The sequence below is a fragment of the Pygocentrus nattereri genome, chromosome 11 (genome assembly GCF_015220715.1).
Source record: "Pygocentrus nattereri isolate fPygNat1 chromosome 11, fPygNat1.pri, whole genome shotgun sequence".
Classification (NCBI taxonomy): domain Eukaryota; kingdom Metazoa; phylum Chordata; class Actinopteri; order Characiformes; family Serrasalmidae; genus Pygocentrus; species Pygocentrus nattereri.
The window spans coordinates 26400848-26415356 of NC_051221.1; the positions used below are offsets into that span (position 1 = coordinate 26400848).

Consider the following 14509-nt stretch of genomic DNA (forward strand, 5'->3'; position numbering starts at 1 on the left):
TGCACAATTTGCCCTGCTGTCTGGGTGGGATGGTTTAGTTCCTCTCTACTGTCCATCTACAGCAGTGCAGACTAATCGTGGGCGGCTGCTGGCTCACATATACAGAGTAGTACAGTTAGCACTCTCCTTCAGGCACTTTCTGTTGTTGTGTGAACAGCAGTTTGGAGGGATGCAGTGGCCAGTTTCATGTATTTCAGAGCAAGCACTTGTTTGCTCCCACACTCCCAGATTAGTTGTTCTGTACAATAGGGCAGATAGTCAGATGGGAGTTGGCAGCAGCTGACGTTAGAAAGATAATTGGCAAGAGTCTAAAAAAAAAGAAAACAAAGAAAATATACAATTATAATTTATAAAACAGAAAAAAGGTATTTGAGCTATTTTATTTAAGATTTTAAGAATTTCAGAAGCAACATGAGATCATTAAATAATAAAAAAAAAAATCATGTGATTATCTACTTACAGTAATTTGTCCAGGTATCTACCTTGATTTGATCAACACATTTGAAAAACGATTAATTTTATTATAATTTCATTATGCTTTCTCTGTCATTTTAGTAATTTGTTTTTCTACAGCAAGCTGCACAGGGTTAACATATCAGATTTATTTCATACATTTACCTGTAATTATTTTTATCTTGTTAATTCCAGACTTTTCAATGGTAAAGTAATTTGCATTCTTTATTTTACACACAATCAGCCTTTTTTAGATGACTTTTGTACATTAAAGCTCATTACACACTTCATGTTTTGTTAATATTTGCTCTGTTTCTTTTCTCTGACAACTTGGTTCCACATTTCAGGCTCAGAGTGGGTGGACCCTGAGGATCCTACAGTGATTGCTGAGACAGAACTGCTAGGGGCTGCTGCATCCATCGAGGCTGCAGCCAAGAAACTGGAGCAGCTTAAGCCCAGAGCCAAGCCTAAGGTATCCATCCATCCATTCAGCTCTGACTCACTCCGTACCACTCAGCACTGTATTCATAAACACCCCTCCAGGCCGCAGTAACTCTGTCCACCAGCATACCTGTGTCAAATGAATCCCACCTGGGGCTAAGGGTGCTGGAATGCTCCATTGGTCGCTATGGGGGTTCCGAGTTCTCCATAGGAATTTGATGTCTCAGGCACGATATTTGAGGCTATTCTTGTGTTCTTTGTGATTTCTTTCCCGAGGGCATGACTGCATTGTTTGGCATTTTGAAGTGTATTTTTGACTGAGCTGAACTTAAAGTCAAACCTGCCTGAAACTGAGTAAAGTAAAGGTCAGCACTTTCTGAAATGATTTTTCTCAAAACTTTTTCATTTTTGTATCCATCTGTATTAAACTGAAGCCATCAAGACGCTTTTTACTTTGTCATTCTGCAGTTATGCTTCACAAAGCAAAATCTTACTGTTTCTCCCAATGTATATCAAAGTTTTATTCCCACCGGTGGAAATCCTACAGCCTGTGCAATCCAGCTAACCACTACATACACAATTACTGCTGTTATTACTATTATTGATCAGGAGTGAAACAATTCCATATTCTGAGATTGAGAATGCTGTGGCATGCATTACGAAGACACTGACAGTCAGTTCCAGGCTTGAATATTTTAATTTGGCTGTTTTCTTCAGTCCTCCTTATTGAGCTTAGTCATATTCTTTGAAGCAAAACCAACAGAAAACATACCCAAACTTTAACCTTACCTTCCCAGAATCTTTCTTTTATTTTAATCAACATTAACTGATGAGTCATGGATTCACACTATTGTTGATTATTATTAAATTAAATTATTATTAATAAATCAGGCTTGGGCCAGGGGCCAGTTGGGCTGTTAATCAGTGGTGGACACTAACTAAGTAAATGTAATTAGTTACTGTACTTAGTTTTTTCATGTATCTGTACTTTTACTTAAGTATTTTCATTTTGGGTGACTTTACTTTCACTCCACTACATTTCAAAGTCAAATATCTTACTTTTTACTTTAATTTTTTATTTTAAGAAATCTGTCGTTCCTTTTGGTTTTTGTGTGTATAAAAATGTACCGTGTCAAAACAAAAGAACAGCAGTCAGGGGCACAGCGGTTACTTTGTTCTGAGCTTGTTTTGACCTGTTGGTCATACCGACCCAGTGCAAGCACATGGTTCAATGTCAGTGCAGCAGTGTAAAAATTTGCGAGCACATACATCTACCTAAATGATGGAACTAACCTAACTTTATGTAAATCAGAATCACAATCCTTTATTGATCCCAGAGGGAAATTGCAGTTGTTACAGTTGCAACCATTCATGTAAAAGAGTAAACACTTTAATCATTTAAAACAAAGATAAAGAGAAATTTGCAATATGTACACAAGATTTAAGTTCTTATGAATACAGTAAAGTGGCAGTGACTGTGATAATAAATATTAAACATCTAGCATAAAGCAGTTCAAAATTATTGTACCTCTCAGTTTTTGCACACAATTATTATTATTACACATATGAACAGTTTGCTATTGGGTTTTGCACAGATGAACCACACTTTGTGAATCACACACTGAGGGAGGAGTTAGAGTTTGATGGCTACAGGTAAGAATGACTTCCTGTGGCGCTCTGTGGTGCATTTAGGTAGAATGAGTGTTGCACTGAATGAGCTCCTGTGTCTCATCACCGTGTCGTAGAGTGGGTGGGAGCTATTGTCCATAATGGGCTGCAGCTTAGACAGCGTCCTCCTCTCCGACACGGCCGTCAGCGAATCCAGCTCCACACCCACAACATCATTGGACTTGCGGATCAGTTTGTTGAGTCTGTTGGCATCTGCCACCCTCAGCCTGCTTCCCCAGCATGCAACAGCATAGAGTATAGCACTGGCCATCACAGACTCATAGAAGATCCTGAGCATAGACCACAATATAGAAATATGTACACATGTAGTGGCATGTTTCTTTTTTTCTGAATTTATTCAAACACTTTTATTTTACAGTAAACTTGTTTCGGTTAGTTTATGAACAGAGACCTACAGATCAATACAGTAACCTGAGTGTAAAGCAGTGATATTTCAGTTACATTCATATTACAGTTATTCATACTGTAACTATGTTACAAAGTAATCTTAAACTGAAACTTTGCTTGTTTGTAAAAAGTTGTTTCAGAGGGACTTGGTTCTACCTGATGCCTTCAGTGTTTTGTGTTTTACAGTCACATCATTTAATAGAGATCAGTGTCAGGCTAATTAATGAGTTCATGAAGCGAGTCTTGTTATAAAAATGATAACAGGACATCAGAGCCAGAATTACTCTTTTGTACTTTTACTCAAGTTGAGGTCTAGAGTAAAGACTTCTACTTTTACTGGAGTAATATTTTACCTTGGGTATCTCTACTTTAACTCAAGTACATGATTTGTGTACTTCGTCCACCACTGCCGTTAATGGAGGTAGCCATGTCTCTGTTTATCTCCTCCTTTATTCTCCTTCTTTACATATTTTCTTCTGTCAGAGTGTAGTCAAGTTAGCTTGGCTTGAGTGACAACAGCTGTCTGCTCTCCTCTACAAAAGATACCTAAACCAAATGGAGCAGCGGAGTTTGTATAATAGAACAGGCCCTGTGGACACACGTTATTCAGTGAGTCTTCACCTCATGAGACCCCAGACATTTGAGTAGCTCATAGTATATGACCCTTTGTAATTGCAGTTTATAGTGGGTAAATGCCTCACAGGCAGTGGAGAAATTTTCTGATTTCAGTTAAAAAATGTGTGCTATAAATTCTGAAATTCAGACTCAGGCCAAAACACATTGAGAGGTATTTGTCCATAGTCATGAGGCTTTTGAATCCAGTAAAGTTTGCTATGTACCTTGTGTCATGCTTTTTAACCCCATTCCATAGAGCACCTTTAGTACAAATTTAGGAATATATAAGTTTACAATATATATTTTATATATACAGTATTTTATAAATACATTATATAATTCTGTGACCATTTCCTTGTTAGGTATGTCATGTTTTTGGGGAGTTTCAAGAAGTCTTAGTCCTGAACTGAGAATTATCAAGCAACACTTGGAGCAGTAGTAACACAGTGTTCCCCCTCACAGAATGAGTTCATAGTTTGAGATGTGTTAGGCAGAGTGCTAAGTACCTCAGAGTTGGGTTGGGGGATTCTTTGCATTGGTGAGTGGTTCCCATGGCAACAGAAAGAATCTGAGAGTAAGCTTGCGAACACACCAACCTTTTGATAACCTGGTCATATAGGCATGTTCATCGTGTGGCATCATGCATGTTCCTTATCTTATCACTCCTATCAATGAAATGTTTGTCATTTTTGATACTAGGTGAGGTGTGGTGCAGCTTCTTGGCTAAGAAGCTATGGGAGAAGACAGCTAACACTTTCACTCCTGTTCCTGCCTCCATGCTCCTCTGTATCCATTCACTTCCATCTCCACATTTTCTTCATTACCATCAGCATGTTTCACTGTACTCCTCTCCTTTCTTTGCTCTCCTTCCCTCTTTTCATTTCCCATCCCTCACCCCTCTCTTCACCTTTCATCTCTTATTGCCTCTTTCACGCATGTGTCATCTCCTCTCACTCCTCTCCTGCCCCTGCCCCCTCCCGTTTCTTCCGTCCTCCTCTCTTCTCCTCCATGCTCTTGAGGTCAGCTAGACCTGAAGCCTTTGCTGCAGGGCTCTGTCTGATATGTTTGATATATTAGGTTGTTATTCAGTCCAACTATATATCAAACATATTCCTACAGTGTCCCGCCCTGTCTCCAGACTCGTGTGCTCTGTGTGGTGTGAGTGAGTAGGAGTGTGTGTAGCCAGCGGTGCGGCATGTTCACTGGTTCCAAATGTGCGTTCGTGTGCGTGTTTGTGTACAGTGTGTTCAGTACAAATCCATTTGCAAAGGTGGTATGCAAGGGTTTGGCTCGAGTTCTGGAGAACCATTGTGGCTGGGTGGTACTGCGTGGAGCAATGCTGAGCTGAATCAGTGTGTAATTGTTCCTCAGTGCCACAAGGTGTCACCCTTTAAGAGATACTGGACAGAGAAATAGTCAAGCTCATCCTAGAACCAATGCTTCCACAAAGGCGTTGTTCAGATACCATTATGTTGAAACTTCTCATCACTTTCTGCTTTCAGTTGTATGCATAGATTGCATATGCATCCTTCAACCAGCTGACTCAATGTCACCACTCTGTTTAGGGATTGAAAACAAGTTTGGAATCAATGTCGTAACTCTTGTTATTTCATATACAAGAATAACTTACACTAATAACTCAGAAAAGATGCCACAAATGATTCTTTTGAGTGATGTCATTAATGATACCACTGTTTGAAAAAGAGATTTGTGAATGTGAAGAAAGATACTTCACATAATATCAAAGGTTCTATACCAATTTACGGGTACTTGCTAGAATCTTTACATTACATAAAGATTCTTTAAACTAAAAAAAAAATGTACTTCATACTCACACATCTTGTTTATAAAATTACTTCTCTAAAGAACTGTCTATTGAAGGGTTCTTTAAGGAACTAAAAATTATTCTTTTATGGCAGGAGTGTCCAATCTTATCTGCAAAGGGCTGGTGGTTGGCTGCAGGTTTTCACTCCAAACAAGCTGAATCACACCTGATTCTCCTTGTTTAATCAGTTGGTCTTGGTCAAACATTTCATCAAGTGACCTCCTGCCTTGTTGGAGTGAAAACCTGCAGCCACACCAGCCGTCTGCGGATAAGATTGGACACCCCTGTTCTATGGTATTGTGTAAAGAACCCCCTTTAGCACATTTATTATTATGATCAGCGCAAGAGTGAAAGGACCAAAGCAATTTCTTTTATTATTTAATTATTGAAGTAATTTAAGAATAATATACTGTGATTATCCACTTACAGTATTTTTGTCAAAATCTACCAGAAGATTTTATTGCCACATTTGAAAAACCAAGTAATCTTGGTTTTCGCTTTATTAATACTTTCATTCTTGTTGTTCTACAGTCCTTTTAGTCATTTTATCTTCTTTAACTCTGTTTGTCATTCTGGATAAGCTTCTTGAATTCTAATGATCTGAAATCTGTGAAGTTGCATAGGCCTGGCATATTAGAATAATAGTATACATTTACCTGTAACCACATGGTTTTGCTGATTCTAAACATTTGAGAAGTGATTCCAAACTTCAACAGTACTGTATGTCCATTTTTTTCTCTGACAAGCTGTTGTAATCACTGCATCATTTTACTTCCAGCAGGCAGATGAATCATTGGACTTTGAGGAGCAGATTTTGGAAGCAGCCAAGTCCATTGCAGCAGCAACCAGTGCTCTTGTGAAGTCTGCATCAGCTGCACAAAGAGAGCTGGTGGCCCAGGGGAAGGTATGAGAACTACAGGTAGACAATGTCTAGATGTTGAGAAGTATATATCATTGCCATTCTCTGACTAAGTTTTGTTTTGTTTTTTCCTCTAGGTGGGCTCTATCCCTGCCAATGCAGTTGATGATGGCCAGTGGTCCCAGGGTCTCATATCAGCGGTGAGTAGACAGGCATATTCATTCAGTCATTTATCCATCTATCATGATCTTTACTTTGCCAGCTCAGAAGAAATTTTCTTAGAGGTTTTTATTGTTGTTTTGGTATATATTAAGTTTGCATTGCAAAATGATTTACATGTATGCAGCCAGGTTAAATATAATTCTAAAGTTATCTAATAATTGCATGTACTTTTTAAAATTGTCTGTACCTCCTTTTCTTCTTTTTTTAATTTGAAATTTGACATCACGTGATTTGTTCTTGTGAGAAAATTAACGTTTCAAAATCAAATTATAATAAAATACCTTCTTTAATCTACACATATGTATATATACTGTTGTTGGAACAAAACCTTATATTTCTATTTTTGTGGGGGGTTTTTTTTCTTTCTTTCATTTTTGCCTATTGTCTTGTACATTATGGGTGAAATTCATGAGGAATTAACCAAAAAACAGCCCAAAATTACTCCGAAAAAAGTTTAAAAGTAAAGTAAAAAGTTTAGATGGGATGAGAACAAAATAAGAAACATTTCAAAGTGCAGTGAGGGACCAAGGCCAGTCAAAAGAAAGTTATATAGCAGTGTGATTAAATGTGATTCAATACATTTTCAATGTCTTTCTCTTCCATGCAGGCCCGCATGGTGGCAGCTGCCACTAGTAACCTGTGTGAGGCAGCCAATGCCTCTGTGCAGGGTCACGCCAGTGAGGAGAAACTCATTTCATCTGCAAAGCAGGTAGCTGCTTCCACCGCACAACTGCTGGTGGCCTGCAAGGTGAAAGCTGACCAAGACTCTGAGGCCATGCGGAGACTACAGGTCCGATTAGCCTTCAGACTGATGGGTACCTTTTTATGCAGAGCTGTGCTAGGAAGTGAAAAGTCTTTTTCAGTGAAAAAAGTGACAAATTGCATAGCACAATGTTACACTTTCAAGCTGCATGCTGTAGCTTTACCCTTTTTTAAGACATGTGAGTAAAAAGGCTTTTTTAATGTTATGTCCACAGTCTGCTGGCAATGCAGTGAAGAGGGCATCAGATAACCTTGTGAAGGCAGCCCAAAAAGCAGCATTTGACAAAGCAGAGGACGACAGCGTGGTGGTCAAGACAAAATTTGTAGGTGGAATCGCCCAGGTGAGTTTTATTTTCTTTATACAGACTCATAAAATTAAGGTGCCAAAATGTTCTTTGGAGCAGTTTCATAGAAGAACCTTTTGGTAAATGCTAAGTGCCAGTGTGTCTCCCTTCACCTCATTTAGTGGCCCATGTATGGACACGAATTGTAATTGATTGAAACGTATTTTGCCCTGCGATGGACTAGAGACCTATCTAGGGTATATCCTGCCCTCCGCCCGTTGACTGCTGGGATAGGCTCCAGCTCCCCCTGCAGCCCATCAGAATAAGTGGCTTAGAAAGTGTGTGTGTGTGTGTGTGTTATAACATTTGTAACATTTGCCTTTTTAAACAAGTACCTCATTTGTAGATATGGCTGACACATATTTAATAAACTCACAAAATTAAAATGCACTAAGGAGAGATGTAACTCCTGAATTTTTCTATAGCCCTCCCTTAGCACCCCCTGCAGCCCCCTGTTATGCCCCCAGTCTGAGAACCTTTAAGAACCTTTTAATTTCCTTAGAAATGTATATATTTATGGCTGTACTACATATGTTTAGGTTTTATCACCATTTTTTTTTTACTTCGGACTTCAAGTCCAAAATATTTGTTACAGCAACACTTCATCCTTCTGTTCTGTGTAGTCCTCTTTGGTTTGATCTTTGCCTTTTTCTCCATGAACTGGTGATGTTCTGAGGAATTGTAGCTGCTTTGGATGCACAACGCATTGGAAATGTGCTGTATTTCAATGGGGTGGTGGTTTACCAGGCATCCTCAGCTGCCTCTCATGCTTGTCTTGAGAAGCACTCACATTCCTAAGCCTCACTTAAGAGCCCATGCACTCCTTTTTCATCCATGAGTGGCTGAGTCACTGAGGAGTGTATGTGTGTCTGGCCCCGCTTTTTGTTCCTCTGCAATGCTTTGTCTTCATCTAGAGAGGGCATCCAAACATTGTAGTCGTCTAGAGAAGAGATGTGAGAAACTAGGCCATGCATGTGTTTGTGTATGCATGCATGCATGCATGCAGTATTTGCAGCCAGCTCTTCCTGAAGGGAAGCATCTCTTACAGTGTTGGTCTCTTTAACGTGTTCCAAGCCTTAATCCGCACCCAGTCCCGAATCTCTCAGATCCACAAGATACAAAATGGGGAGAACAAAGGTAGCAATTTAATGCAACATAAAGCTGTACATATCTGTATACGATATGCACATTGCAGGTTGGCTGCACAGTTCATATAGAGCATATATTAAAACTAAGGTCACCACTCAGGCAGTGGTGTGCTTGAAGAGGAAACCGACTGCTAAAGTAGGAGAGAATGAGTGCCAGATGTCACGCACCACACAATGAAAGCTATTTACAAAAGTAAACAAGCCAAATGTACAACAGCATTTAACAGAGGGTTAACCAAAAAGAGCGTGTATAAAAGTGAAAGGGAGAAAACATGCAAAGTTGAGTAATTCTAGAGGTATTCTTGCATGGAAATTTCCTTAAATAAAAAAAAGGTCCTCTCTTAAGAAAATGGATGCAAAGAAGATTCACTGATGTTTTTTATGACTCTGCAGTTATTTTAATTACAGGCTTGACTGGAATAGAATGCACTGAAAGCATTTTGCTAACCCAATGGAACTCAAGACAGTGCCCAAGACAGTGTTATGGCCTACAGATAAAACATTATGAAAGTGGATACTGCAATGCCATGTATGACTTTTCAGCTTTCTTCTTACATTCAGAAGGGCTAGGAAAACTTAGAATACTGATCTGAGATTAGCTTTTGACTCAGTTAATTCATTCAGTTAAAGAGGAATTTCACTTATTATTTTGAAATTTGTGCATAAATCAGTAGATTTCAGAGTAAACAGAGTCTTTCACAGTGTTTTGATGTGAAATAGTATATTGTAAGGAAATTGTTACTAATTTCTCCACAGTGGTGGTAATAGGAACAAGGGTTTGCAGTGTGTACAGCACAAATGTAACTTATTCTTATTTACTATCCAAAGGGACCAATAAACATGCAGTTGTCTTCTGAGTTTTTATATGTAATGTTGTTGGTAAAACGGTGGTTAAACTGAAAAAAATATGTTTTCTTTGGGGACTGTTTTGCCTTTCAGTACCCTGCTTGTACTTCTCCACCATAAGTGGACTTGCATTTTAGTTTAAAATCTTTGTAATGCAATGTCTCAGACATCAGGTAGCATATTTGTAATCATTTCATGTAACAACTTTGTATGAGAACCTTTATATAAACTCGCGAGGCATCCGCTTCCTGTCACCACCTCTGTGAATAATTCAGACTTGGTATGCATTAGAACGGAGCAGTTCACCTCAAACAAATCTCAATGACTTTGTTTACATCCTAATGATTGAATTATGCAGTACTTTTTTGAAAATCGATGGAATGCCTCTTTAATTCACTTCTTTCAGACATTGTGACAAGCCTGAATCTTTGTGTCACCTTTGCAGATCATTGCAGCACAGGAGGAGATGCTGAGGAAGGAGCGAGAGCTGGAGGAGGCACGGAAGAAGCTGGCACACATCAGACAGCAACAGTATAAATTTCTGCCCAGCGAGCTGCGGGAAGATCACAGCTGAGCACTGACAAAAATACACGACTGATGGACTGTGATATTACCAGTGAAGTTGGCTTCTTACTTGCGAGTGTCTGCCATTAGTGTTGTAGCGGAATTGTTATCTCTGATTGGCTGCTCTTCTCATAAGCAGAGACAGACATCATGTGATGTGGCTGGTATGTAATTGGCTTTTCACTCACAGACAGGTGGGATCCTCTTATTGGCTGTTCTCACAAGAGCATGGAGTTTTTATTTGTGACTGGTTGCTCTTTTCACATAGGGCTATTGTTCTTTGCTTTTCTCTTCTCTGTCATTTACTGATGCAGTTTGAACTTCTGGCTTGTTGTGAGAAGCACTGCTGTTGTCTGTGTGGGTATGGCGGTATGGGCGTCGATGCATATATTTGGGTGTGAACATGTGTGATAGCTGTATGCCGGCCATTGGAAATAACACTCCAGGACTCCTAACGATAATAATAATCATAGTACTCTTAGCAGTCTTTTCTGTGAGTAAATCATACATATTTTTGTTTAAGTACGCAAAGATGCAATCTCTATTATGCTTGATGTCTGTGGAGATGTGAAAGCTCAAATTAAAATCTTATGAGCTTGTAAAATATACAATATAATGCCCATTTATAGGCTTTCATAACTTATATATGAATACCATTCTTAAGTTCTCATTCTTAAGTGATGTCCTTAATCAAGAATAATAATCATCTGATGCCTTTGCTAAAGCACTCAAGGTAAACATATCACGAAGGCTAAAAACTATTGTAGGTTTGTGTTGTATACAGCTAGACATAAGCTGAGGAATTATAGACTGCGTAGAAGCTGTATGCCTGTGCTTTGTTGTATTATTTATTTATAAGAGAATTGTAGCCGACAGCACTACAGTTGCTCCTCACCAACAGCACTACAGTTATGTACAATCTGTTGTGAATTAATGGTGGAACAAGGTAGGCAAGACTAAGATAGATACTATTCCATCATGAAGTTTGAAGTGATGAAGCACTCTTCAGGTATACCTCAGACGTTATTAACACATTTCAATGACATATTTACAGTCATATTCTTGACCTGTCTCTAACATGCATTCAAGTGTACTGAGACATGTCCTTAATCTTTGATTTGGTCAATTTGTCAATCAGTTACTCTAAAATGCATGAAAACACAAATATCTTGTGTGTTAAAAGAAGATTGAGGGTGTATGTGCATGGCTCATTGGAATTACAAATACAAATACAAGAGACAGCACAGCACTTCTAGCTTTGTAGGATGCACTGACATTGTCTGTGTTTCAGTGTACTCTTCTCTGCAAATTACACAAGTACATAGGCTTCTTGTGAACTTGGTAGACATTAGTGAGAAAATTGTGGTTTCCTTTGAGATGGATATATAGCTATTCCCTTGTTTGTTTGTTGTATGCGTATTAAGGATTACACAATGTGGCACTTCAACAGTACGTATATTGTGCTAAGGTTTTCTTGTGTCAAACTGCAATACCCCATGCTCCAAATTTGGACTGCATTGTATATTAGTGCCTTATACTGTCAGATTTAAAGTGACTGCTGATACAAGTTGCCCTTTTACACTGATCAAGGGAGCAAACCTTAACCTCACGTGCTATAAGAGAAACCACAAAGCTGGTCTTAGATCAGTGGAAGGGGGCAACTTCTACCAGTAACTGGTAAGTACAGTTTTATGTCTTTCTGGGAAGGAAAAATGGCGTACCTTATAATAGTGTGGGCCTTTTGGATGTGGGCAGTATTGTGTCAGGTCTGAGCCTGGTGTTGGGTTTAAACTCCAGGCACATGACAGTCGTCAGAGTCTGCTCTGCCGTATTATTCTACCTAATGTGGCCTGAAGCTCTTGCCTTGGTAGACTGCTCAACTGCCAGCCATAATTATCTCTAGGAAGTGATGGTGTGTAACAGCATCACTAGTCACACACGCTAAAATGGTGAATAGGAAGAGTCAAAAAAACAGGTAATACTTCACTGTAGAGCAGCGTCCATGAGGCTATATGACGCAGACTTAAGCTTGTCATGACAACTGATATAAATTTACATAAACATTTATATAGGTGTCATCTGTCTTAAAGGCTGCTTTGGTAACACTACTATAGGGTACAGTTCATAAGGCTACATAACACCTAAATGTGCTTGTCATGACGACTGACATAGACCTACATAAGCGTTTGTAAATGCTTATTCCAATAGGCGGCATTCACTGAAAACGTTACATTTGATCAATGCTATCTAAAGTAGCATTTATGGCAGATGATACCTATTGGAATAAGCATTTATAAACATTTATGCAGGGTTATGTCAGTTGTCATGACAAGCTTATGTGGCTGTTATGTAGCCTTATGAACTCTAACCTACATTAAAGTGTTAACACTGTTTTGTCAGTTCAATTTTCTTCTGACACTGGCTTGTGTTATCAATGTTTTTTGGGTGAAAAGACATATCACATTATACCACTTACTTCGTAGCTCAGTGTATATCACAGGTAATGATAGGACATAGTCTTATAAATGGTGAAATGAAACCTACTTAAGAAAATGCTAACTTTTGTTCAACCAGCCTGACATGCCATCTCATTATCAGCGTAATGTCACAGTGAGATACTCTGAGCTACAAAGCCCATGTCATATCATGTCTATGTCAAAAAACCTGACATAGATGTCAGGTCAACTTGACATCAAAGTTGACAAATGCCACTTTTCTAAGAAATTATGTGCATAAGTGTATAGAAAAGTTTGTGTATGTCTATGTCAGTTGTCGTGAAGGGCTTATGTAGGTGATGTGTAACCTTATTATTAACACTACTCTACAGTAAAGTATTAACAAAAATACTGTATTTCATACACATGTATCTATTCTTTTCATCACACATAAAGCCCCGATCAGAATCTGCTTTAAAAAAAAATCGATAACACAGCCTCCCCAGAACTGGCTTCTAGTTTACTAACAGACAGCCTATGGTGCCCATACATATTGCTGTGCTTTACTTGATGTGGTTTTGTTATGGTTTTATTGATGGAGGACTTCTTGTAGTCGTACCAAAAACCTGCCTGCTGGTCACAGCGAATCCTGATTGAGGCTTTAAAGGAAATTGCATTACAATTACACTTCTAATGAAAGAGTACTTTCCCAGAACTCTCTTCAGTAAACCACTACATACATGAAGTTTTTGTATTAAGTAATAAATGTAATGAAGATATTGCAATATGTGGTTAAATATGTGGTGTCTTTCAGTGGAGCAGAAGAAAAAATAATAAAAAGAACTAGCGCCTTCATTTGAACTAGAGTTTAGGGCTTTCTTTAACAGACTGAAATAGTCACAATAATGAAATAATGACAATGATGCTGTATGTAAAATATTTATCTGGTCACGAAGATATTTTTTGTATTCCCTGAAAATAAAGAGTTTCAGCAAACACAGAGTTGTACAGTTGTTTGTGCTCTGCCTTTTGTTCATGTATGTTGGTTTCCTCAAAGCTTGTTTAGCACATCTGCCATGTTTTCTGTCTAGAGCAGAAAGACATTTGCTGTTTAGCCCACTTCCTCTGCTGACTTGTCTAAGTGGGCAGGGGTAAGAATGTCCATGCACAATAAACCAAACCATTCCAGATTGATACTGACATAAACACTGACACCAAAGAATGCACTCACAGACTCTCTGGGGGCCTCATGTAGGTTAAATTTTCAGCTAGAATAATATTTGTATAACCTCACAGATATGGCTATATATGACCCTGTAGATTTTTGATTGTTTGCTCAACATACTCTGTGACAAATTCTCTCCTGTAGGTGTCGCTGTTACACCTCTCAGCTGCGGTTAGACTCTGTGCTTTGAGAACTAGCAGTGAGCCAAATTTCTGTCTGTGCCCAAATAAGGACATATGGTAGTTTTGTGCTTGTCTACAGACAAGACTTTGAACTGTAAGAGTACAGTGCCTTTGTCTCTGTACAGCCAAAAAGAGGGCTTTTAACATTCATAAAGCACTGAATATAGTGTGAAAACTTCATATATTTTACAAAAACCCAAAGAAATATTTCAGCTACCTTCCGTCATACTGCATCAAATTTATAATAAATTAAATTAAAATATATCATAAATTATAACAAATGAGCATTGCAGAAGTCCATTACTACTGAAGAGTAAAGGCTGTCTAATGAGGTCCATATTAGGTCTCTAGAGCAATGTGTGCCATTCCTCCACAACGAAATTACACACACCAGAGAGGGAGAGGAAGGTCTCTGGAGAAATTTAAAACGTCTTTATGAGTTTCTGATTTTATGTGACACACTACAAGTGCACGAATGACATGTAAGTCCATGTGTCTGTAAGAGTTTATTT

The 14509-nt window shown here is 38.6% G+C and overlaps 1 protein-coding gene across 3 annotated transcripts in view; it reads left to right on the forward strand.

The window, feature by feature from the left end:
- tln2b (talin 2b) overlaps positions 1-13596 on the forward strand; it is a 159865-nt gene extending 146269 nt beyond the window's left edge. For 2 of the 3 annotated variants that reach the window (XM_017708330.2, XM_037542619.1), the window contains 6 exons: positions 801-925; positions 6189-6314; positions 6407-6469; positions 7099-7281; positions 7469-7594; positions 10037-13596. In XM_017708330.2, coding sequence (XP_017563819.1) covers positions 801-925; positions 6189-6314; positions 6407-6469; positions 7099-7281; positions 7469-7594; positions 10037-10165 — 752 coding nt within the window. In that variant the 3' untranslated portion in view covers positions 10166-13596. The remainder of the gene's footprint in view (positions 1-800; positions 926-6188; positions 6315-6406; positions 6470-7098; positions 7282-7468; positions 7595-10036) is intronic. The other variant, XM_037542618.1, reaches the window with a different exon arrangement.
- The last annotated feature ends 913 nt before the right edge of the window (positions 13597-14509 follow it).